At 51.2% G+C, this 22,721-nt stretch overlaps 1 protein-coding gene across 1 annotated transcript; it reads left to right on the top strand.

The window, feature by feature from the left end:
• Positions 1–12,365: 12,365 nt before the first annotated feature.
• Positions 12,366–21,089, top strand: LOC118927241 (keratin, type II cytoskeletal 3-like). The gene is made up of 9 exons (XM_036915173.2): positions 12,366–13,175; positions 14,925–15,145; positions 16,061–16,121; positions 16,781–16,876; positions 17,093–17,257; positions 18,265–18,390; positions 18,985–19,205; positions 19,935–19,969; positions 20,242–21,089. The coding sequence occupies exons 1-9, from the start codon at positions 12,429–12,431 to the stop codon at positions 20,622–20,624; spliced, it is 2,055 nt and encodes a 684-aa protein (XP_036771068.2). The 5' UTR covers positions 12,366–12,428; the 3' UTR covers positions 20,625–21,089.
• Positions 21,090–22,721: the final 1,632 nt, after the last annotated feature.

The following is a 22,721-nucleotide window of genomic DNA, read 5'->3' as shown; positions in this document are numbered from 1 at the left end:
GCCAGGTGCTGTGCTGGGTGATGGGGAATACAGGTGGACCCGACAGATGTGGTCCTGCCCTCAATGCCTATTGTCAAGGGGGCCGGTCTGCAGCCCTCGCAGGGGAGAGGAAGGGAGGGGATGCAGGCAGCAGAACCCCTGAGCCCCCAAAAGGGGAGGCTTCCTGAGAAGGGCACCAAGGAGGCACGTGTGAAAGGGAAGAGACTGGGTGTAGGAGCGAGATAGACGTGGAGGCAGGCAGGGCAGTGAGTTGAACAGGAGCAATAAAAACACTCTGGGAGCCACCAGGAGACAGAGGGGACATCAAGAGCTCTGTGGGTCACCCCAGTGGTGAGCAATGCTAACCTCAGATGCCCTCTGTGTCTAGTCCACTTGCTCAGGCCCCTGGGTCAGCATGGGACATTCTGGCCTGATCCCCATCCCTCTGCTACGGGGACAGCAGAGTGGTGGTGGTGTTGCAGACCCAGAGACGGACTGTCTGAGGCTCTCTGGGAAGCTCGGGGGTACACACAGTGAGCCTTTCAAGTGCCATTTAGGAGGAACCTGCTTTCCACTCTGTCTTTCCAAGTTCTTTCCGATTTCTGTGTGAGCCTCATTCATTCTGGAAGGCAGACAGCAGAGGAACACAAGTGGACACCCAGGGTTTTGGGAAATGAAAAAGTCACAGAGTCACCAAACTGAGCCTGCTGCCTCCTGAGAAGCCAGTGCCTGGGTTTTTGGAGCTGGGCCACGCCTGGCAGGAGCCAGGGCATTCATCAAGGGAGGGCCCTAGTGCCTACTGCACAAAGGCTACAAGAGGCTAATTACAGGAAAGGCCTGAAATGAAGACTCCGGGATTACAGCAAAGGAAATTGGTGTGGGGATTAGCTGTGGCCAAAGAATGAAACTGGAGATCATCCAATTAGTGAACCAGTTCGCTGGGACCCAGAAAAGGGGCCACCTCTCTCCTCATGTCAGAAGGTACCCTTTCCTCAAGGGCATTCTGCACCAGGAAATCTTCCTGTCCCCAGGGAAAATGATAAGCCAGGAGTCCAGCAGGCTGTCCCAGGCCACCAAGGGCTCCTGTGGCTGCTCTGCCGTTGTGGTGTCTGGCCAGAGCTCTGCCAGCTCCCTGGGCTCCCAGCTGGCCTGTGCTCCGGGGGAGGCAGTGCTTCTGCAGCCTGAGCCATGGTAGTGGGTGCCTTTGGCAGCCGCGCCTGTACAGTCTTGGTGGGAGCAAGATCAGTGTGGTCATCCCAGCTGAGGGGACGCTCAGATGCCCTTGAAGGGAGCCTGAGTGAGGTGGAGAGGGGGCTGAGTGAAGGGCTCAAGGGAAAGGAGCCCAGGATTGCTCACTGCAGCCTGGCAGGGACATTGACTATGGTGCTGACCGAGGATTAGAGAGGCCCTGGAGCTTAGGAGGGATCCCCAAGCCTCAGTGTGAGGGAATGGAGGGATCTAGGAGAAAACAAGGATTGAGCACGAGCTAGGGTGTCTGGCTAGGGACTGGCTAGGGACTGTGTTTCAACCAGGTCTGTTTGAGCTTGGGGAAGTACCACTCTGATCCCATTGCGTGGTCTATTACGAACACCCTGAACATTTATGCTGGCGCCAAGAAGGGCTGGGAGGACCCAGGGCTCAGCGGGCCCTGTGTCCCTCTGCTTGCCTCACCCAGGGAATCTCCTGTCCAGGACTGAGGGGCAAGCACTGGTCAATTTTGCATGTTTCTGTTTTGATCATCCTGCTCCCGCCATCCTCATCGTGCCCACTGAGATCATGCCCTGCCATTGGGTTCATATGTTTTGGAACAGCTGAGATCACGGATCTCGGGGGGCATCTCATTTTTCCTGTCTCCTCCCACTGAGGGACCACGAAACCCTCCTCACCCTCTGTCTTCTCACTCTCCTTTGGTTCCCAGTTTTCCTTTGTTTCGGAAGTTCCTCCTGGTGTCTGGCATCAGCCCATCTTGCTGTAGTTCACCTTTGTGTTTTCTGGACATTCAGTGATTGAGCCATGGAAATGAACTGTGGATGGGGAGCCCTTCCTGTTGCTGGGTCATCATTTGGGGTTTACCTGTCTTCACGGTGTGACCATGAACAGGTTTCGTCTCCTCTTTGAGCCTAACACCTCATCTTTACAAAGAGAGGTTTGCATTAGATAATCTTTGGTGTGTTTCCTAATTAACACTTGGAATGGGAGGTGGCTCTATGTTTCTATCGTTTCTTTTTTTCTTTTCCTTTCTACAAGAGAATGTCGGGGAGTGTCAAAGCTCTGTAAGTATCTTATACATTTTTTCCCTTGATGTTGAGTTAAACATTGCTAGTGAGATTGAATAACTACTTCCCTTAGGATGAAGAAGCAGGATCCAAACTTTCTGTCAGACAAGGAAAAGAGACATTACTGAGTTCCCCACCTTCCCACTTCTTGGAGCTGTAGGAAAAGAAGAATGTATCCACTCTCCTTCTTAGGTCTGGCTCTGCCGCACCTGAGCTTGCCTGCTCTCCAGGTGCTGGGGCTGCCTAACCGCTAATACTCCTGTGCCTCCGCAGGAGCCATCCTTCCCCCGGGGCCCCTCTCACTCCCCATCCCTCAGCCTGGAGCACATTCACTTTCTCCACATCAACAGCCCCATGACACCCCATGGGGTAGGTAGGTGACTGGCTGTCTCCTTGAAGCTGTCATTCATGACACCGGCACCATTGCTTCCAGAGCTGCTGGCCACGAGGGCCAAGGCAGCCACTCCAGCCTCTCCCCCCCGGGGGCCAGAGCGTGGTCACAGGTCAGAATGTAGCTGGGGGCCCGAGTGTCTGATCTGCCAGCAGATGAGTCCCTGTGGGCCGAGCTCTGGAGCCAGCAGTGCTTGCTTCTCTTCAGCCAGGATTGTCTAGATCACCAGCAGTGGCCAGTGTTCTGACACCAAATCCTGAGCTCACACCCTCCAAGCTGGCCCGTTCCATCCCAGACCCCCACCTGTGCAGCCAGCAGAATCACTGGGTCCTCTTTGCCCAGGCCCCTGATACCACCGCAAGCTCAGGGCAGAGTCGGGCCCCTCCCCCACCTGTGGGTGCTGAGCCTATAACAAAAGGCACGTCACTTGTGCGCAGTCCCCCTGCTCCCAGCCCTGTCCCTCAGTGTGGTTTGACATTTGCCTTCATCCTTGCCCTCTGCAGGGTCTCCATTTATTCCTCTCTAAGAAATTACTGCATGTGTCACGACATTTTATTTTTGATGAGTTTTAAGGAATGTCCCCCTGCAGGGCTGGTGGGGGTAGGGGGCAGGGGAGGAGAGAAAAGGGAGAGAACAGGAAGCTCTGTGCTCAGACAGCAACCTGTTTGGAGCAGAGGGCATCGGGGGGCAGAGATAGACAGAGGGGTGAGGGGAAGCTGGGGGCTGCTAGACAGAGCATGCAGCCGAGCAGGATGGAGAAGGAACCAGCCCTGTCCCCGCTCCTAAAGCTTGGCTCTCGGTCCTGTTCCTGATAGCTCATCTGGTCTGTTCACTTTCGTGGCCTGCCCCCACCACCCTGCTACCTGTCCCCAGGCTCCCTTGGCCCCTAGCTTTGCACCCTGTGTGTCCTGCATGTCCAACTTTCCCAGCAGCCTTGGGAATTCCCAGCTCTCATCCTGTGCCCCAGACCTGCCCTGGCCCTGCTGGGTCCTGGCCTCCAGACCCTTGTAGCCCACTGCTGGTTCTTCAGACCCAAAAAATCCCAACAGCTGAGCCACTTCTCGCACTGGACACCAGAAGAGGGGGATTTGGGGGCCCTTGGTTCCCTACACCTTCCTGGCCCATAGCTATACTCTCATCTGTCCTCTACCTTCCCAGACACATTCCTTGTCAGTTCTGGATCAGTAGCGAGCAGAGGAAATGTTACTTGAAGATCCAAGGGCTGTAACCTGGCCCTTCCTTCTGTGTGTTCTGCAGCCCCCAGGGGTCCAACTCATCATGTCTACTAGCCCCTGAGGTGGGTCCTCTGGGGGCTGCTGATCTATTTGATTCAGGGCAGGTGACTCCAGGGTCTGCTTTCCTGTGGCTTTTCTGACTTCCCCTCGGGAGGAGCAAGAAGGTGTGAGCTGGGCCCGCACATTGCATTCACCCTGCCCTCTACCACCGAGATCTAGGGTCTTCTGTGCCCACCCACTGACTCTGCTGCTAAAGTCTCCAGGGGGCCTCCAAGGTACAAATGGTGGCCTCTTTTTGGTCATTTCCATAACTCTTTGGAGCTCTGACATTGTAGTTCTTTTCTCCTTATTTTCTCCTTTGCCCCATCATCTCAGTTTCTTCAGTTGCCTTCTCTACCTCTGTTCATTCATTAAATGCTGGGAGTTCTACCATATTTTAAAAATATTTTTTTGGACTGTAATATATATATACAGAAAAAAGCACAGATGTCAAGTGTTCAGGCTGGTGAGTTTTCACAAACTAAATTCCTCCATGTCAGCAGTGCCCAGAACAAGAAACAGACATTCCCATTTCCCCAGAAGCCCCTACCTGAGCTCCCTTCAGCCTCTCCCCACCACCGCCTCCCACCCCAGGAAACTGCTATTGTTATTTCTAATGGCATAGGTTAGTTTTAAATGTTTCTGTGCCTTAGATAAGTAGAATCACATGGTTTGTGTCTAGACTCCTCTGCTTAACACCATATAGTGAGATTCATCTGAAACCATTCTTTCTTATTAATATGCCCTTGTATGACTAAAGCCCAATTTATTTACCTACTCTGCTACTGAGGACATGTGATGGGATTCCAGTTTTCAGCTATTATGAACAATGCTGTAGTGAACATTCTAGTACATGTCTTTTGGTGAATACCTGTGTGCACTCAATGGCTTTGTGTCCATCCATAGTGGAACTGTTGGGCCCACAGGGTATGCGTGTAGCAGATACTCCTAATAGTTTCCCGAAGTAGCCATGCTAGCAGTATAATAGAGCTCTGATTGCCACATTCCTGTCAACACTTGGTACTGTCTTTTGTATTTTAGCCTTTTTGGTGGCACGCTATTGTATATATTTGTGGTTTTAATTTGCAGGTCCCATAATGGCTAATGATGTTGAGTTCCCTTCATATGTTTATTGACCTTTTGGATACCCTCTTTTGTGTGGATATTTGGATATCCAATTTTTCTATTGGGTGGGTTGTCTGTCTTTTTGTGTTGATTTATTGGAGTTCTTCATATGCTCTGCATATGAGTCCTCTGTCATGTATATGAGTACTTTCTCCCACTCTTGGGGTTTCCTTTTTCCTCTTTAGGGGAGCTTTTGGAGAGTTCACTTAATTTTATAAATTCATCATATTTTCCTTTTGTGTGGTGCTTTTTGTGTCCTGTACTCTGCTCTATACTCCCAGGTCATAAGGACATCCTCTGGTATCTTTTAAAAGGTTTGCTGTCTTATCTTTAACATTCAGATCTGCAGTTGATTTTTGTGTTTAGTTTTTCCCCATGCGGACATCAAATTTAGGGCCTGTAACAATTTAATTATTAAAAGAGAGATGGCCATCTGGTTAATCTAGGTGGTGAGGACACAGGTATTGGCTATATTGCTTCCTGAGGGATTGAAATATTTTATAATTAAAAAATAAGATGAAAAATATTTAAGCACTAATGTTTCCCTGAGTTCCTTCTTTGACCTTCTGATCTTTTCCTGTCATGTATTCTTCCTGGGTGAGGTTGCCTGCTTCCATTCTATCATCCATTTATTTAAACATCATTGAGCTCCAATTCAGTTCACGTACCATGAGGCTGCCAGCTACAGTTCCCTTAAGGGACTTGTAGTCTGGTACATCAAGGGACAAGGAAGTGCAGTAAAGTTTTTGGAATACCTATTCTAGAGAAATAGCTCAGCGCTCCTGTGGTCTTCAGCATGAGTTATTCAGTCCCAACTGCTTCCTCTTCCTGTAGCCTTTGAAAAAGCAACTTCGTTTTTTGCATACAATAACAAGGCATGCATTTCAGAGTACACATCAATGCATTCTGACAAATACACATCCCATGTAACTACAAACACAATAAAGTATAGGGCATCTTCCAAAATGCTCTCCCACATCCCTTTGTAGTCAATCTCCCACCAGCCCTCAGGCTCAGGCCGGGACTTGCTTTCTGTCACTAAAGGTTTATTTTGCCTCTTCTAGGATTTCATGTAAATGAAATCATATAGAATATATTCTTTTTGTGTCTGGCTTCTTTCACTCATCCTGATGTTTTTGAGATCCATCTGATGATATGCATTGTGAATGTTTTGCCCCAGACTGTGGTTTGCCTATTCCTATTCTCAATAGATGTGTTTTGAAGCTCGCTGCCACCTTCTAAATCCCTCTGCTGATCAGCATTTGTACCTGCTGAATGCCTGGCCCAGCCTCTTGGAGCAGATAAAACTCTGCCTCTGGTTTGAAGATAGGACAGGTGACTCTTTTTGTTCAGCCAGGTTTTCCTAAAAATGTGGGATTTTTCTCCTTTAATAAGGTTTCTTGTGTTATAGGAATTAGTCCATCAGAATTAAAGCAAACTGGAGCTTTACAAAGATACAGGTGTCTGGACCACACTCCTTAAGATTCTGATTCACAGGGCCAGAGGTAGAGTTTGAGAATCTGGATTTTTAAAGCTGCCCAGTGGTCCTAGTGTGCCTCTGGTCCCGATGTGAGGGCCACTGCCGACAGACTGAAGTCCCAGTTCTTTAGCACAGCACAGCACAGTAAGACCATCACAATCACACTCAACCCACACCTTCAGGTCCTTCCCCATCACTGTCCTCCTCTTCCACGGTCCCTTTGCTGCAACATGTGGGACCTCTCACTGGCACTCCGGCTCATCCATATTTGAAATATTTTCCTCTCTATCAGGGGTGCCCGTCTCCTATTGTCCACCCACTGGGCTGTTCTCACTCATCCCACTCAAAATGACTGCCTCTAAGCTGCCTTCCATAGTCTTTCTTCATCTTCTGCCCATAGTACTTCAGTCTGCTGTGAAAAACACTGAGCCCAATATGCTGTAAAGAGTGTTTTACAAGGCCGCCCCTCCTTCAGTAGGACGGTGACTTCCCCAGACCACAGACCCAGCCTGGTGCATCATGATGTTCCTAGTGGGTAGTCTGGTGCCTGACACAAGTATACAAGTAGGTGCTTACAAGTGATTGCTGAGAGAATGAGTGGGTGTTTGGAGAGATGTTGAATGGATAGTGGGCCACGTCAAGGATATACTGTTGAGGGACTGAAGTCCTAAGGGAAACAAGGGCGAGACAATCCTGCCTGGCTTTTCTGTACACAGTGCCCCACCCTCACTCCCTGTTCTTATTTTCATGTCTCTTGGTAGAAAGCAGAGTCAGTGGGTAGGTTGGGACAGCATCTTCTTCTGACTGCATCAGTCTTTAAACCTATTTTATGCTTAATGTTTTTGTCCTTTTCATCTGGGGTCACAGGTTGCATGAAAGTACTTTGTCTATGAGTCACAGGAGGGTGTGTGTCTGTGTGTGGTGTGTTTGCCCATTTCTGTCAGGTCAGGTAAGTTAAAGGGTTGTAAAAAGTTGAATGCATCCACAAATGTCAGAAAGCATTAAAGTGTTGGCATGTATGCTTGTGGTGCTGGGTCCTGGCTTTTCTGGGGAACCAAGAACTTCCTGCATTGCACAAGGCTGGCTGGGTGCTGGGAGGCTGGGGCTGTCCCAGGTCTGCCATCCCAAGCTTCCACACTCTCATTTGACTCATGAGCGGGGGTGGCGGGGGGGCAATGTGAGTGCCAGGAGCTGTTAAGACAGGAGAGCTCTGGGGGCCAGGTTGGTCATACAAAGCGTCATGGTGGAAGGGTCAGTTTGGGTGTAAGGGAAAGAAGGAGAGGGTTTTCAGTCAGAGGACTCTTCAGGATCCCTAGAACAGAGTGGGAGCCACCCAGAAGAGGCCAGCACAGTGCCCAGCAGAGAGGTACTCAGGAAGTGGTGGCTGGGGGAAGAATAAGGGGAAGGGCTGAGGAACATCACACTAGGGCCTCATTTAGAGGGTGCAGAGAGGCCAAGGTCACTAGCTGTGAACTGCTTAGCGTTGCGGTGGTCCATGGTCCCAGACCATGGCCCATCAGCTTGTAGCATCATGCCTGTGATCCTGACCAGGAAGGAATGAGAAGGTGCGGCATGAACTGTCCCCTTTGCTGGGGAAATAGTGCAGTGTGCCCTCCTGGGGGCCATGCTTAGGCAAGTATGGGGTCCTGTTTGTGCCTCTTCTCCCTACTCCACATTCTGTTTTCATCTGCCATTTCTCCAACATGATCACATCTGAGGCAACTGTTCAGCATCAGGGCTGGTTCTGTGAGCTGGGCTCTGGGCAGCAGCAGACACAGAACACCCCATGGGGCCATACAGGGAGCTTTTCCAGAGGCTGTTTCTTGCTTGTCTATCCCACAAGTGTGGGCTCCAGACTGGGACAGAACTGAACTGGAGTCCTGGCTCTGCCACTTACTGTCTGTGAGCCCTTAGACAAGTTATTTAACTTCTGAGTCCCAGTTTTCCTCATCTGTAAATGGAGCAACGAGCCCTGCAATATAGGGTTGCTGTGAGGGTCTATGGGAAGAGGTCAGTAAAATGTTAATAACAAGAGCTCACCACCTGGCAGCAACTGCATGGTGTGCTGTTCGGCTGCTTTTACAATCCTTGCCTCTGCTCTTCAGTTTATAAAGCCCTTCATTGTACTTAACTCACCTCCCAGTCACTCAGCTCAATAGGAGTGCAGAAGTTATCAGCCCTGTTTCACCATTAATTATATGGAGACCCAGAGGGATCTGGAGCCTAGGACCAGGGCTTCCTGCCCTGCCCAGGGTGCTGCCCATGCCACTGCTCTGGTGGCCTCCTGGTGTGGGAAGTTCCTGGCACTTGGAGGTCGCCTCCCTCCTTAGAGGACCTCTCCTTCAGGGCTGAGCCAAGTTCATGGCTGCAGCTACCTGGCCCAAGACCTTTCCTGAGTTCCAAGATGCCACGAGGCTGGCCCCTCAGTGAGACTGGGCTCAGAGCTCACCTGGTGTGGAAGAGCAGTTCCTTACGGGGCAGCGTTCTCTCTGACTACAGGCCACAGGGCAGCAGCCAGCCCAGGACACAAGCTGGGTCCTTCACAGCCCCACACCCCTGGCCAAGGTCTCCTGGCCCAATGCCTCCCATCCCTATGCAGTTCCACATGCTTCTCCCTCGCAGCTCCTTCCCAGCTCCATGCACCCCACTTGCTGTCCCCGGCCCAGCATCATGCCAGCTGCCATGCCATGTGCTGCCAAGCCTGTCCTTAACCCTGAGCACCTACACCTGAGTGCCCTGTTTCCAGAGAAGCTGGGGATGCCTGTGGGCAGAACAGTTGCCTCTCTGCCTCCCTAATTCCTCCAGGGGGACCCAGATTCCCCAGGGGCTGTGGTCATAGTGCCAGCCTGTGAGGCACAGCTGTAGGCATGGCGAGGAGGGGGGCAGGGCCCCGAGTCTCTGCTGGGACGCCTGTGCCTTCAGTCCCTGGGAAGGCCCATCAGGGCTAATTCCAGGAGTGGCGACTTCCCATCAGCAGTACTCTGCTTCTCTCCCAAAGAGGCAACCGAAGAGAGCAGCTGGGCTTTTATAGTCTGTGGGTGTAGGGGATTAACCGTGGGGTTTGCCAGAAAAAAGGGATTTGGGATGGGCCCTCATTAGAGTCCCAAACTTCCACTTCAAACTCTTTGGAGTTTGTTCTTGATGTTTAAAATGCAAACTGACTTCTCAGCATATTCAAACTGGGCCAGGTCATTGGCAACTGTCAAAGGGTGGAAACCAGCTAATTGTTCTGAAGTGTTTCCCTTCAATGGCAAGGACTGTAAAAAATGGTAAGTCGGGGCAGGGAGACAGTGTGGGACATTGCCCCATCTGCTCCCAGGGTCTCTTTAAACGAAAGCCTCAGCTACACTGGAACCCAAAGCACTATTTGGATTTTGGAGTCAGGATCAGCCTCACATATTGGCAAAGGGTGCGCCTTAATGCATTGCGTCGTGAAAGTTGCCCTCCCCCTGCCCCTAGAATTAAACTACCCTCCATCCACTTCCCCCAGGCTGAGTCTATCCTCACCATCAGGATGGCAGGCGGCTGGGATGATGGCAGCAACGAGACTAGGACACTGCCCACTGCTGCCCCTTTCTCCCACCCCATGCCTCCTTTGAACCCCAAGCTTCAGTAGGTCCAACATGAACCCCCTGATCAAGTCTGAAGCCCTCAGTGTGCAGAGGAAGGAACTGAGCAGCAAGGGGAAGACTCAGGTGGTGGCTGAGTCAGGACCTGGGCTGCCTGCCTCTCAGTCTGTGCCCCGATTTGGACCCAGTTGCTGTATCTTGGTTTCTCAGATTCAGGGCCAAGGGGAAATGGGCAGGAACCTAGGTTTTGAAGGGGGCAAGGGCAGTAGTGTCCATTTGTGACATAAATGGCTTCCAGGGGAAGAGCGTGCTAGGTGGGGAGCTGTGAGGAGAGTATGTGCGTGCTTGTGTGTGGTTTCGTAAGCATGCATATCTGTCTGTGTGTGCTCCTGTGAATGCACAGTATGTGTGCTGTGTTTTTCTTCTCTCTCTTTCTGTAGAAAGTCTGGTAGCCTGAGGACACTGAATTCTGGGGGTGGGAGAGATGGAATGGCAGAACCTCTACTTGGGCACACTTTCTTAGCCTGCGTTACTTGAGGGTTTTTGTGACTTTGTGTGCTCGACGGGAACAGGAGCACCGATTTGGGAACTGCTCTCAGGCTTGCTGGTCACTGGTTTAAACTGGCCCTCCCCCCAGTTAGCTTGTAAGGGAGCAGTTTCCCTGCACGCCTGGTTTAAAGTGAGGTGCCGAGCAGCCAGAAGGTAAAGGGGGTGAGCAAGGGGAGCGCGTGGAGGATCGTGCATCTGAGGACTTGGTGGTCAAGCTGGAAGAGGGAAGGAAAGGCTTATTTACAGAGGAGACGGCCTCGGTGGAGACTCATTTTCCAGAGCGCGCCTTGGGTCTCACTGTCGGGGCAGAGCCAACAAGGCTGGTTTTTGCTGCTGAAGGGAAGTAGCAGGCAAGTGTTATAAAAGCGACTAACATTCACACCACACGTGTCGATTTATAGAGGACTCTTCTCATACGTTATCTTTTCAACAACTTATGGAAAACCATCATTAAAGAAACTTCTTAGGTGATGAGAGAACTAAGCAGATTAAGTGGGCTTCTGAAAAATTTATGGATTTTAGTCAATAAGGTGTCTTAGAAAAGTAATTAGAGATAAGAGGCAAGTATATAACCAGATAGTGGGAAATAATGATGCTATTGTTCCAGGCATTTGGAATACTGAGTCAAAAGAAATCTGAGACTTTTGTTTCTAATATGGAGTAAAAAGCAATGTAGAGACAAAAACCTACTTCTAGATCGTGATGTGTTTGGAAGCAATTAGCTCTAAAGTATATACATCATGATGATAAATAAAAAGATATTTCACTTGCATATGGTTAGAGTAAAGGTCAATGACCACTGCCCAGCTACAGAATGGAGATTGTTTATAGCCTTGATTCTTCTTAAATTTCCTGGAGAGGAACTCAAGCTTCCTAGATGGTGTAGGTGGCGTCTCTCAGGTGAGCTGAGGGAAGCAGGTCTTGGAAACCCTGCATTCATTTCCTTGGAAGAGGAAAGGCCAGTGGTTTCTGTGGCCTGAACCACCATTTTGGAGGTCACCACCCTCTTCTCACCCGGACTGGCCTTCCTCCAGCTTCCGTTTCTCCAGAGGCGCCTCTCCCTGTCTGCTCCCTCCCTCTCACTGACCTTGGCCATGGTCTGTACTTGTTTCAGTCTACTGCGCATCCCATCCTTCTCTCCTCTTTGACTCCAATTCTCCCTCCAAGGCCCTTGAGGCTGAGAACTCATCCGTTGTGTGTTTCGCAGGGATGCCGTCTCCTTGCTGGATGGCAGGAGCCCCAGAGGCAGTTGCTGCCTCTAGCTGGTGTATTTCTCTCCTCCTCCTCAGTCTGTCTCCTTCCCAGCCCTTCGCCTACTTCTCTGTTCTTGCTCAAGGTCCTCCCTGGGGCTCCGCACCCATCCTGGAAACTCCTGAGGCTGGATGGGCTGGCAGAATGGCTGTGGGGACGCAGGACAAATAGAGAAACGCTGACCTGTCACTCCTAGGATGGGAGCATAAGTGTTTTGGGGATTAGGGGCTGTGTCCAGCCCTGTAGAATGGTCCCTCTCCCAACTAAGCTTATTTCAGGTGAGTAACCCTGGGAAGATAAAGCAATTTGGGAATTTGGGGTGATTACCAAGGCGTGTTTCAAGTTTTGGACTTAACCTCTTGCTGCCAGACAAAGCAAAGCTGATAATACCTCAATTATTTGGCTGGCACCATCAGCCAGCCAAGCTCCCCAGCCCTATATAAGGGCCAGCCCTGGGCCAGAACTTCAGAAGGTCTCTGAGTCTCCTCCAGCCTTCTGAGCTCACCCTTCCTTTGGAATACTTTGCTGTTCACCATGAGTCGCCAGGCCAGCTCCAGCCAACAGTCCTGCAGGTCTTCCAACGGCGGCCGCCAACAGGGCTTCAGTGGCCGCTCAGCTGTGGTGTCAGGCCAGAGTCGGGTCAGCTCCACAGTGTCCTCCTCGACCTCCCGCTCAGCGGGGGGCACTGGCGCGGCCGCTGCCTGTGCCATGATGGGAGGAGGTTTTGGCAGTAAGAGTCTCTACAACCTTGGGGGCAACAAGAAGATCTCCATCAGCGTGGCTGGAGGCAGCATCCGGGCCGGAGGGTTTGGGGGGGCCAGTGCAGGAGGCTTAGGCAGTAGTGGGTTTGGAGGTGGTGGAAGAGGGATGGGAGGCTTCTGTGGAAGAACTGGCGGCTTTGGCGGAGGAGCAGGTGGCTTTGGTGGAGGAGCAGGTGGCTTTGGCGGAGGAGCTGGTGGCTTTGGTGGTACTGGTGGCTTTGGTGGGGCCGGTGGCTTTGGTGGGGCTGGTAGCTTTCATGGCCCTGGTGGCTTTGGTGGGGCCGGTGGCTTTCGTGGCCCTGGTGGCTTTGGAGGTCCCAGTGGTTTTGGCGGCCCTGGTGGCTTTGGTGGCCCTGGTGGTCCAGGTGGCTTCCCTGGGGGAATCCAGGAAGTGACTGTCAACCAGAGCCTCCTGCAGCCCCTCAATGTGGAGATTGACCCCCAGATTGGGCAAGTAAAGGCCCAGGAGTGGGAACAGATCAAGACCCTCAACAACAAGTTCGCCTCCTTCATTGACAAGGTGAGCCCATCACAGGACAGCTGGACAGTGAGGAAATCTGGCTTAACTGCAATGGTTTCTTTTTCCTCTTCTCCTTATGAATCTGAGGAAGGACTCGTGGGTTCATCCCATACCTCAAGCCCTCTGGCATATCAGCAGGTGGTGGACCTGCTAATGTAGCAGCAGCTGATGAAAATATCTCAGTCCCTTATTGGTTGGAGTTACTTCCTCCTTTAGATGCTCCATCACTGCAGTTTGTCTTGGGCACTGCTGGCATCATTTGTTGCCATCATGGGTGTCCCTCTGAGGCTCAAATACAGAATTCCTTCTCTGTCCCAGGGGAATTGTGAACTGCTCCTCTGCCATGGAAAGAAAAAGTTAGAGAAGAGGCTGGGATTGTATTTGAGAGATGAGTCAATCTGCCATCAGCCTATGGAGAGGGATGCAGATAGTTTTTGGGAAGTGGGATGGGGTAGGGATGAGGGGTACCTCCTCCTAGGTGGGTCTCACAGGAAGATTTCAGTGTGAGTAGCTGTGAATCAGACATTTGTACACACACATATGTGTGCTAGGCTGAAGAGATGTTTTGTAAGGATTCCTGTGCTTTCAATATTCCATGTAAGTGACGCTATGACAATTGTTGTGGTGGCCAGGGGTATTTAGGTTTGGGTGGCTGCTAACTGAGGGTTTCAGAGGTACTCTTGAGTGTGATGTGTGGAGATTTCTTTGTGATCCTGGGATAATATTAGGCTTTAAAGAAAGGTTTTGTAGGGACTCTTTGAGGGTCCCAACGATGTACCTAAGTATCTTGGGCAAAGCTGAAGGAGAAGTTGGTCTTAGCATCAGAATATCAGACCTTTGTAGAGGTGTAACTCTTAAAAGTCAGGTGACCAGCTAGTTCCCAGCAGACACCTGGGTGTCTAGGCCAAGTAGTTGCAGAAAGGCAGAGAGTGACATGAAAAGACTGCACCTCCACAGAAGGAGGATTTCTCAGCAACAGCTCTCACCATCTGTCTAGGGGGATTCCCAGGTCTTGGGGACCTGAGTGTCCAGTATAAGGTCTGGCACAAGCTTGGTGCTCTACAAATGTTTGTTAAAAGGCCAGTTGATTGATATTTACTCCAACTGTTGATAGAATTGTCCTTGAACTTGTGTACAAAAATGTTTTGTGACAAATGGAAATTTGAGACATCTTTAGCCAATGGATCAGTTTAAATGCAGCTGAGCACTGGCTTGGCAGAGTGGGCCAACCCTAGGTGCTTCTGGATCCTTCCTCCTGCGACAAGGGCTGTCTGAAAGCCATTTCTCTATTTCTCATCTAAGTGCAGGGTACCCAGATGTACTGTGAGCCTCTTCCTGGAAACTGTATCGCCTGTAGGATGTTAGAATCTCCTGTAGGATGTTGGAATGTCCTGCTATTTGTTGAGTACCATTGATAGTGGAATTGAATGAATGAATGATGTAGTGGGAAGATCATCAAGCCTAAGTGTTAGGAAACCTCGGTTCTGTTTGGTACTAACTTGTTCTGTGATGATGGTCCTCTCTGGGCTTCAGTTTCCTTATCCGTGCAATAGGGCTCTCCTTCCCCTGCATTGCACCAATGCCGCTGCCCATGCAGGGTTAGCACTAGACTATTGCAGCATTCAAAATGCACCCCTGCAGGAGAGACAGGGAGACCCCTAGGCCTTTGTTTCTGGGGAAGCCATGAACCACCATGATTGGACCTGGCCCCAGACAGCTCCTTGACTCTGTTTTCTCATTGGGCGGCAGGTGCGGTTCCTGGAGCAGCAGAACAAGGTCCTGGAGACCAAGTGGAGCCTCCTGCAGGAGCAGGGCTCGAGTTCTCACACCACCACCAACAATCTTGAGCCTTTTTTTGAAAATTACATCAGTAGCCTCCAGGCCTTCCTGAATGGGCTACACAATGAGAAGGACAAATTGCAGGATGAGCTGAAGAGCATGGAGGAGATGGTGGAGGATTTCAAGAAGAAGTGCGTGTTGCCTTGTCCCTGGGATGGGGCAGGGAGAGCTGGAGGGTGGGAGGACACAGATGTCAAGAGGCCTGGGCTCTGCTCCAGCTGGCTGCAAACTAGGAATTTGCCCCTACCATCTTTGACTTTCAATATCCTGATCTTTGGAACAGTGCCTCATGACTTATTTGAGGCAGAAGCCATTTTGAGAATTTAATGAAATTGTGTACACATACAATTTTGCAGGGAGCGAGGTGTTCCAAGACCCCTAAGCCCATTCATGAGCCTTCTAGACTCAGATAACATTGTCTGTCCTCTGTGGACTGCATCAATATCCAAGTTCCCCTCCAGCTATGAGTTTTATTTTCTCTGTCAATAGGTTTCTAATGAGAAGCACCTTGCTTTAAAGTTAAGAGTACAGGCTTTGGAGTTTGGAGTCCAGGTGCCTTGGTCCAGCCCTATTTTGCCATTTATTAACTCTGGGATCTTGGGCAAGTGCCTTAGCTTCTCTGCCTCAGTCTCCTCATCTTCACTTGTTGAGCACAGAGGTGGCACCACACACTTCCCACTGAAAGCTCCTGGCAGCTAAGTCACCTCCCTTTTGTCACATAAATAGTTTTAAAAAAATCCAAAATTCTTCAGGAAGCCTTCCAGGATTAATCAGAATAGGACCCCACTAGGAAGGGGCTTCTGTTCTAGTGTCCAGTAATTACCATCACCATTGTTAATTGGTGCCTGGCACATAGTGATGCTCAGTAGAGCCTGTTGAATGAACTGGGTCTCTCCTGAACCCAGAAGGCTGTTCATTGCAGTGACACAGGTCTTGAGTGAAACTGGTAGCACAAGAGTCCTTGAGTCCATGTTATTCATGGGAAGTGCTCTGGGGCCATGGGGACATCCCAGAAGAGGCGGACCAGAAAGTGACTCTTCTCACAGGTATGAAGAGGAGATCAACAAACGCACAGCTGCAGAGAATGACTTTGTGGTCTTGAAGAAGGTGAAGGACCCTTTCCCCCACCTCCTACCCCAGAGCCCTGCTAGACAGAGTGGCTTGAAGGTTGAGGGGAGACAGAAGTTTGATCCTGCTAAGTTGAGGGTCCCCTCAGAGGATGGAGTCCCCTGAGCAGGCTGGGCAGAGGCAGGGCCTGGACAATCTTCAGAGCAGGGCATAAGGGCCCACCAGACACTTGCCATGTCTCTTCCTGATAGGCATGTAGGGTCTGTGAACCTGATTGGGCCTTGAGTTGTGATTAGAAAGTGGACAAAGAGAAGTAACATGGTATTTTTCAGGATTGCCTTCCCAGGAGTAATTTAAAGAGAGCCCCTGAGTGTCCAAAATTTAGATTTTCCTTCAGACTTTCCTTGCCAATTCTCCTCACCCAGGCCCAGGGTAATGGCCCCAGGCTCAGCCCACATCGCCTTTCCACCTGCATAGCCTCTTTGCTCTTCTCCGATAGGATTTCTCCAGCCCAGCCTGCCAAATAGCCAGTTTAGTAACATTAGGTCATGTCTGCCTGTGCCTGGATGGGCGTCTCACTTCCCCTAGGGGGAGCTCCTGGTGGCAGGCCCCTGTGGCCCCTTCCTCTGCTCCCTCCTCAGTGCCCAGGGGTGGGCTGAGCCCACAGGCTAGAGGGACTGTGCTGAATTCTCTCCCAGGATGTCGATGCTGCCTACATGACCAAAGTGGAGCTGGAGGCTAAGGTGGAGAGTGTGACAGATGAGATCAACTTCCTGAAGGCCCTTTATGATGCCGTAAGTCTGCTCCTCATCTCCAAGCCTCATGATCCACTGCCGTCTGTGCCCCGGGGAAGAAGGCATTCAGGTTCCCCAGTAGGAGTCTGGGTTGCGTTTTGTCCTTCTGACAAAAGGGACACTTTCCCACCTGTTCCTTAATCACTCCTGAGCTTTCCTGAGCTGGGGAGCCCCAGTGTGGGTCTGCTCAGGAGTGGGCACATCCTGGCTCTGCAGGAGCTGTCCCAGATGCAATCAGACACCAGCGACACCTCTGTGGTGCTGTCCATGGACAACAACCGCTGCCTGGACCTGGACAGCATCATCGCCGAGGTCCGTGCCCAGTATGAGGCGATTGCCCAGAGAAGCAAGGCCGAGGCTGAGGCCCTGTACCAGACCAAGGTGGGTGGCGCCATCAGGTAACTTTGGAGAATCTTGTCTCCCTCATGGACTCACCTAGGCAGGCCATCTAGGAGGGCAGGCCCTAACTCTGAGTCATTCTTCTCTGCATCTCCAGTGTGGCAATTCCACACCTTCCCCCTGGGCTGGTCTCCCTAATAGACATCTCCCTTGCTAATCAGACAGTTCTGACTTTGCTCTAACCAGGCGTTTCTTCCTAGGACATGATTTACCGCAGGGGACATTTGGCAATGTCTGCAGGCATTTTTGTCTATCATACCTAGGGGTAGGGTTGGGAGTGCTACTGGAGTCTTGTGTGTAGAGGCCAGGGATACTGCTGCACAACATATATGTGTGAAAGCCCTCCTCCTCCAAACAAACCAAAAAATTATCCTTCTCAAAATGTCAATAGGGTCAGGGTTGAGAAAATCTTAACCTAAATCTCTCTGGCTGCCTTCCCTTTATTGTTGGAGATGGCTTCCATTTCTCCCCAGCCAATCTGGACCTTGTTGTTGTGTGCTTCCCCTTCCTAAAACCTGGATGAGGCATAAGCTGGCCCTTATACCTCTGACTCGTCTGGCTTTTCTGCCCAGGGAAGTACAGCCTGCTGGTTAAGAAGATGGCCCAGCACCTGAAATGTCTGCCAGGTTCCAGCATTGTCACTCAACAGCTGGATGAATTTAGTCATGTACTCAAGCCTCAATCCGGGTCCGTTTTCCCATTCAGAGAATGTGGGTGATAATGCCTTCCTCATGAGGTCATTGTGAAGTTTTATCAGATAAAGCATAAGGCCTGGTACAAAGTATCTGCTCAGTCAACAGCAGCTACTGTGCTAGAAGCCGCTACCCTGACGCAGGGGAGGAAGCACCTGGTTCCTTCAACTGGGTGACCTTGCACGAGCTGCGTGTCTGTGTTTTGGTTTTTCCCGTTTGTGACATGAAGGGGGTGGATTAGGGGAACTGAAAGGCCCCTGCTGGTTTTCTGAAAGTATGACTCTTTCTTGGACACAGTTGGGAGAGCTGCAGACCACGGCTGGCAAGCACGGGGATGACCTGAAGAGCACCAAGAGTGAGATCATGGAGCTCAACAGGATGATCCAGAGGCTGCGGGCTGAGATCGAGAATGTCAAGAAGCAGGTGGGAAGGAGGGAACACATGTCTGAGACTGCAGGCTTATGCTTGCACTATAAAACTCAGGCCTCAGTGAAATCATGGTCCAGACTCATGCATTCTCAGATTCACCAGGTGCAGTTCTGGGCTTAGGTGCTGAACAAAGGTTGCCATTATCTCCAGGTCCTGCATCCCTGGACTTGAAAGCTGATATAGACCAGAAATATTGAGTACAGACATAATTAGGGAGGTCAGGGAAAGAAGCTGATTGTCAGACTGGGAGAGTAGCCAAGGAAACCCATATCTAGATATGCTAGGACAGACAGAAAGTCTCTCTGGTAATTCAGGAATGCTTCCTGGAGGGGGATGTTTCCAAAGATGCTCAGTCTCTTACCTTGAAAGAGGAGAGAGAAGGAAGAGGCTGACTCCTCCTGAGCTGGGCTAGGTCCCACTCCTTGATGATCGAGGACCTAGATGAAGGCCCATGCTTGAACCTTGGTGGGCTGTAGTTTCTTTATCTGCCTTACGTGAGGTGACTCATGTGCAAGCACCAAGCACACAGGCAGGCCAGCTGCGAATGCCGCTTGAATCTAAAGTGGACTCCTGGCCCTCTGCCCTCAGAATGCCAACCTGCAGACGGCCATCGCTGATGCAGAGCAGCGTGGGGAGGTGGCCCTCAAGGATGCCAATACCAAGCTCCAGGAACTCAAGGCCGCCCTGCAGCAGGCGAAGGAGGACCTGGCCCGCCTGCTGAAGGAGTACCAGGAGCTGATGAATGTCAAGCTGGCCCTGGACATTGAGATCGCCACCTACCGGACCCTCCTGGAGGGCGAGGAGTGCAGGTTAGCGGGAGTCCCTCTGGTTCCCAGGAGGTCCAGAGGCCTGGTGACTTTCCTGCCCGAGCCACTGCCAGGGACCGTGTGCGTGTGCGTGCATGTGCACGCTGTCGCAAGTGGTGGTGGCCCTCGGTAGCCCCAGCTTCTTCCTTTAAAGGGCTGCAAGATGTTGCCAGACCTCCAGGAGGGCTGTGTTTTCTGTGCAATAGTGACACCACCAGAACCGTATCTTGGACAGATTTCCCCACCCTTCATGTCTCATGTTTTAGCTCTAAAACACAAGTCAGCAAAGAGAAGGAGTTATAGGCATAGCTGTACTATTTCTAGGCCGTTTCTGTATTATTGCTTTAATTGCAGGTTTCTGAAGAGTGGGCTCCTGCAGCCTGGCACTTGGGTCCAGGGCTCTCCCTTATGTGGGTTCGAATAGTGTTTATTCAATAAAGAGGATCGTGAGGAGTGGAGAGAGGAGGGGGAGACCCAGAAATAAGCCTTGTCTGTTACTCTCGGGGAGAGTGTTGGTGGAAAGGGTAACACCTGAGTCTAATCTCACCCAATGGGAAGGGGGATGTGTGTCAAGATTTCTTGAGCACCGACTCATCCTATGTCTTATTGTCAGCACCGGTTAGGAAGGAGGTGGGCGATTAAGGCTTTCATGGCTGTTAGCTCAGCAAGGTGCATTTAGGGAAGGGAGGATCTGCAGAAGATGGCTGACACTGGGGCCTGGTCTTCCCACAGGATGTCAGGAGAGTGCCAGAGTTCCGTGTGCGTCGGTAAGTGCAGGGTTCTTCTCCTGGGACCATGCTTGTCAGCCCAAGGGCCAGTGCTGGTGTGCATCGTCCTCTCTGCAGGCTGGCATGAGCTGCTGGGTGCAGGCGGGAGGGACCCAGTGGCTCAGGGGCCCACGCGGCCAGCCTCCCTCAGCTGTGGAGGCCGGCCCTCCCCGCGCTCTGCGGAGTCCCGGGGGCGGTGCTGGGAAGGCAGGCGGGCGGCGGGTGTGCCGGCGGACCTCCACGGGCTCCCTGACCTGAGACGCTCTTTGCAGAGATGGTGCACACCAGCAGCAGCAGCGGCGGCGGCGGCGGCAGCAGCGGGGCCATCGGAGGGCGCGCCTCCAGAGGAGGAGCCCCGGGAGGAGGAGCCCCGGGGAGAGGAGCCCTGGGAGGAGGCGCCCTGGGAGGAGGCGCCCACGGAGGAGGCGTCCACGGAGAAGGAGCTGGGGGTCGCGGGGGCCTGGGCAGCGGGGGTCGCAGCGGCGCGGCAGACCGCGGGGGTCTGGGCTCGGGCGCCGGCTCCTGCGGGAGCTCCGCGGTGCGCGGGAGCTTCTCCGGTTCCGGGGGCTCGGGTGCAGTCAGCGGGGGCGGCAGCAGCTCTGTCCGGGGCTCACAAAGCTCCTCCCAGAGCCAGCGGACCCACCATAAATTCTGAAGCGGCGCGGGAGGTGTCCCCAGCTCTCCCGGCTCTTTCGCCGGCCGGCACACCCGTCCTCTTTCCCGATTCCTCCCGCCCCAGGCCTTTCCCAAAGCATCTTCTGAGCAGCACCCCGGAGCACCGCCTTCCCACACGACTGACGCTGCAGCCCAAAATTTGCAGGGAAGGATGACTGGGCTGAAAAATCATCTATCCCCACAAAACCAGGCGGAGGAACAGTGTCGAGGAGCTGGGCTGGGTCAGGGCCCCTGCCCCACAGGTGTCCCACCCCAGCCACATGTCCCTCTGCCTTATGGGAAAGCACCAGCCAGCCCGGAGCACATCCCTTCCCCCACCCTTGTAGACAAGGGTCCCCTCAGTCCCCACCTCCTGCTGGTGCTTTGATTTCCCATGAGCGGTACTTGTCCCTTCTTAGCTCCAAGAAAATAATTCTCTTCTGTATCTTCAATAAACTGCTTTGTTTCAGACATAGTGGTAGAATTTTCATTCTGAATTCCAAGGTCATTGGGTCTAATCCATGGCAGATCCCCTAGAGCCCATTTCACACAGAGTTCTGGAGGGACATCCCAGGTGCAAGTTCTGAGAGTCTCCAGGCCCAGGCATAGGGCCTTTTCATCCATCAAGCACTATGGATGACATAGATAAACTCCCTTAATGGATGAGATTTTGAATTCATAAAAATTTCATTACATTTGAAAAAATTCGTAGGATAGATTTCCTTGTTTTTCAGTAATTCCAAATATATCTGGAATTGTACATTATTATAGCTTATCACAATCAAATGAGTTGCTGGTAGACAAATATTTTCAAAAGGAATTACAAAAATTCAAAATGTTTTGTGGCAAAAAATTATGTATGCCAAGGCTGTATTTTAACATGTTTGATATGATATGGGGCTGGAGCCTTCAAATATGAAGAGTTATGAGAGCTGACAAGAACTTTCTAGGGCCCCATGCCGGGTCATCCTCCCACCCCACCATCCCGCACCCCAACCCAGACACAGCACAGAATCAAAGCAGATCCAAGACTCCTTGGACAGTACTTCCAGTGCAGGGCCAGGGAGGTGCCTCTCAGAGCAGGAACATACAGGCTGGAGATGCAAAGTGAGAGGTGGACGAACATATGAGTATGTGCATGAGGGAGTACCTGCTTTATAAATCATGGTCCTCATTAACTTAAAGGATGTCAGATAAACAGGAAGAGAGGGCATGCCTCATGGTGATCACAGAAACTCTTAGCTAAGTAAAAACACAGCTGCAAGAGAGGCAAATGCTCACCTCCTAGAAAAACACATCATACAACTGCAGCTTCAAAAGAGAATGCTCTAGTTCTAGAGTGAAAAACTTACCTGGAGTAGTCTAATGCTGCAAGAGGGGAGCCTGGGGACTGTTCCGCTGCAGCTTGCACTCAGAGGGGCTGTAGCTTCACCTCTCAAAAGCAGACCCACTTGTGGCTGTGGCCATACCTCCCTGCAGGTGATGAATGCAGCATGGAGAGAAGCTCCTTTAGCTTAACATCAGAAGAGATGCTTTAGACTTGTTTCAAATTTATCAAGAACTTGCCATGTTCCTTTAAATTCCTTTAAGACGGTTACCATGTTCCTTAAGTTCCTTTAAGATGATTACAGAAAAGGTTTTCTGCATTTTTTTGTATGATTTACAATATATCACAGGGTCTTGTTTTCTTGCTCAAAATGACTTTTTGATTTGTTAAGGCAAGTTGGATGGAAAGTCCAGTTTGGTTAACAGAAATGTGCATATTGTGCAGCAATACAATAATCGCTAAAACTGATGCTCCCTTGTGAGCTGCCTGGCATTCTGCTAGTAGCTTTCTATGAAGTAACTCCTTTAATCTTCACAGAGGTAGGCAGTGTCATTATCTCCATTTTACAAGTGAGGAAACTGAGGCACAGTGAGATTAATGAACTTATCTACGGTCATACGACTAGTTAAGTTGGGGAGCCAGGATTCTAACTCCAGTAGCCTAACTCCAAAAGCTTCCCTAAACGCCTCATAAAGTAGAAAGCTACACAGTACAGTGGGAAGTTCTCAGGCTTTGGAACCAGGCTACCTGGGTGTGATCTGGGCTTACCAC

Source organism: Manis pentadactyla, chromosome 10, assembly GCF_030020395.1.
Source record: "Manis pentadactyla isolate mManPen7 chromosome 10, mManPen7.hap1, whole genome shotgun sequence".
In the NCBI taxonomy this organism is placed as follows: Eukaryota; Metazoa; Chordata; class Mammalia; order Pholidota; family Manidae; genus Manis; species Manis pentadactyla.
Note: the sequence above shows the minus strand (reverse complement) of the source record. Positions and strands in the feature narration are given on the sequence as shown.

What these genes read in the sequence shown, in the direction of transcription:
- LOC118927241 (XM_036915173.2), top strand. Translation starts at nt 12,429, where the DNA reads ATGAGTCGCCAGGCCAGCTCCAGCCAACAGTCCTGCAGGTCTTCCAAC. An exon ending in TGAAGGCCCTTTATGATGCC is followed by an intron (nt 16,877 to 17,092) that starts GTAAGTCTGCTC and finishes CTGGCTCTGCAG; the next exon opens with GAGCTGTCCCAGATGCAATC. An exon ending in AGGCCCTGTACCAGACCAAG is followed by an intron (nt 17,258 to 18,264) that starts GTGGGTGGCGCC and finishes TCTTGGACACAG; the next exon opens with TTGGGAGAGCTGCAGACCAC.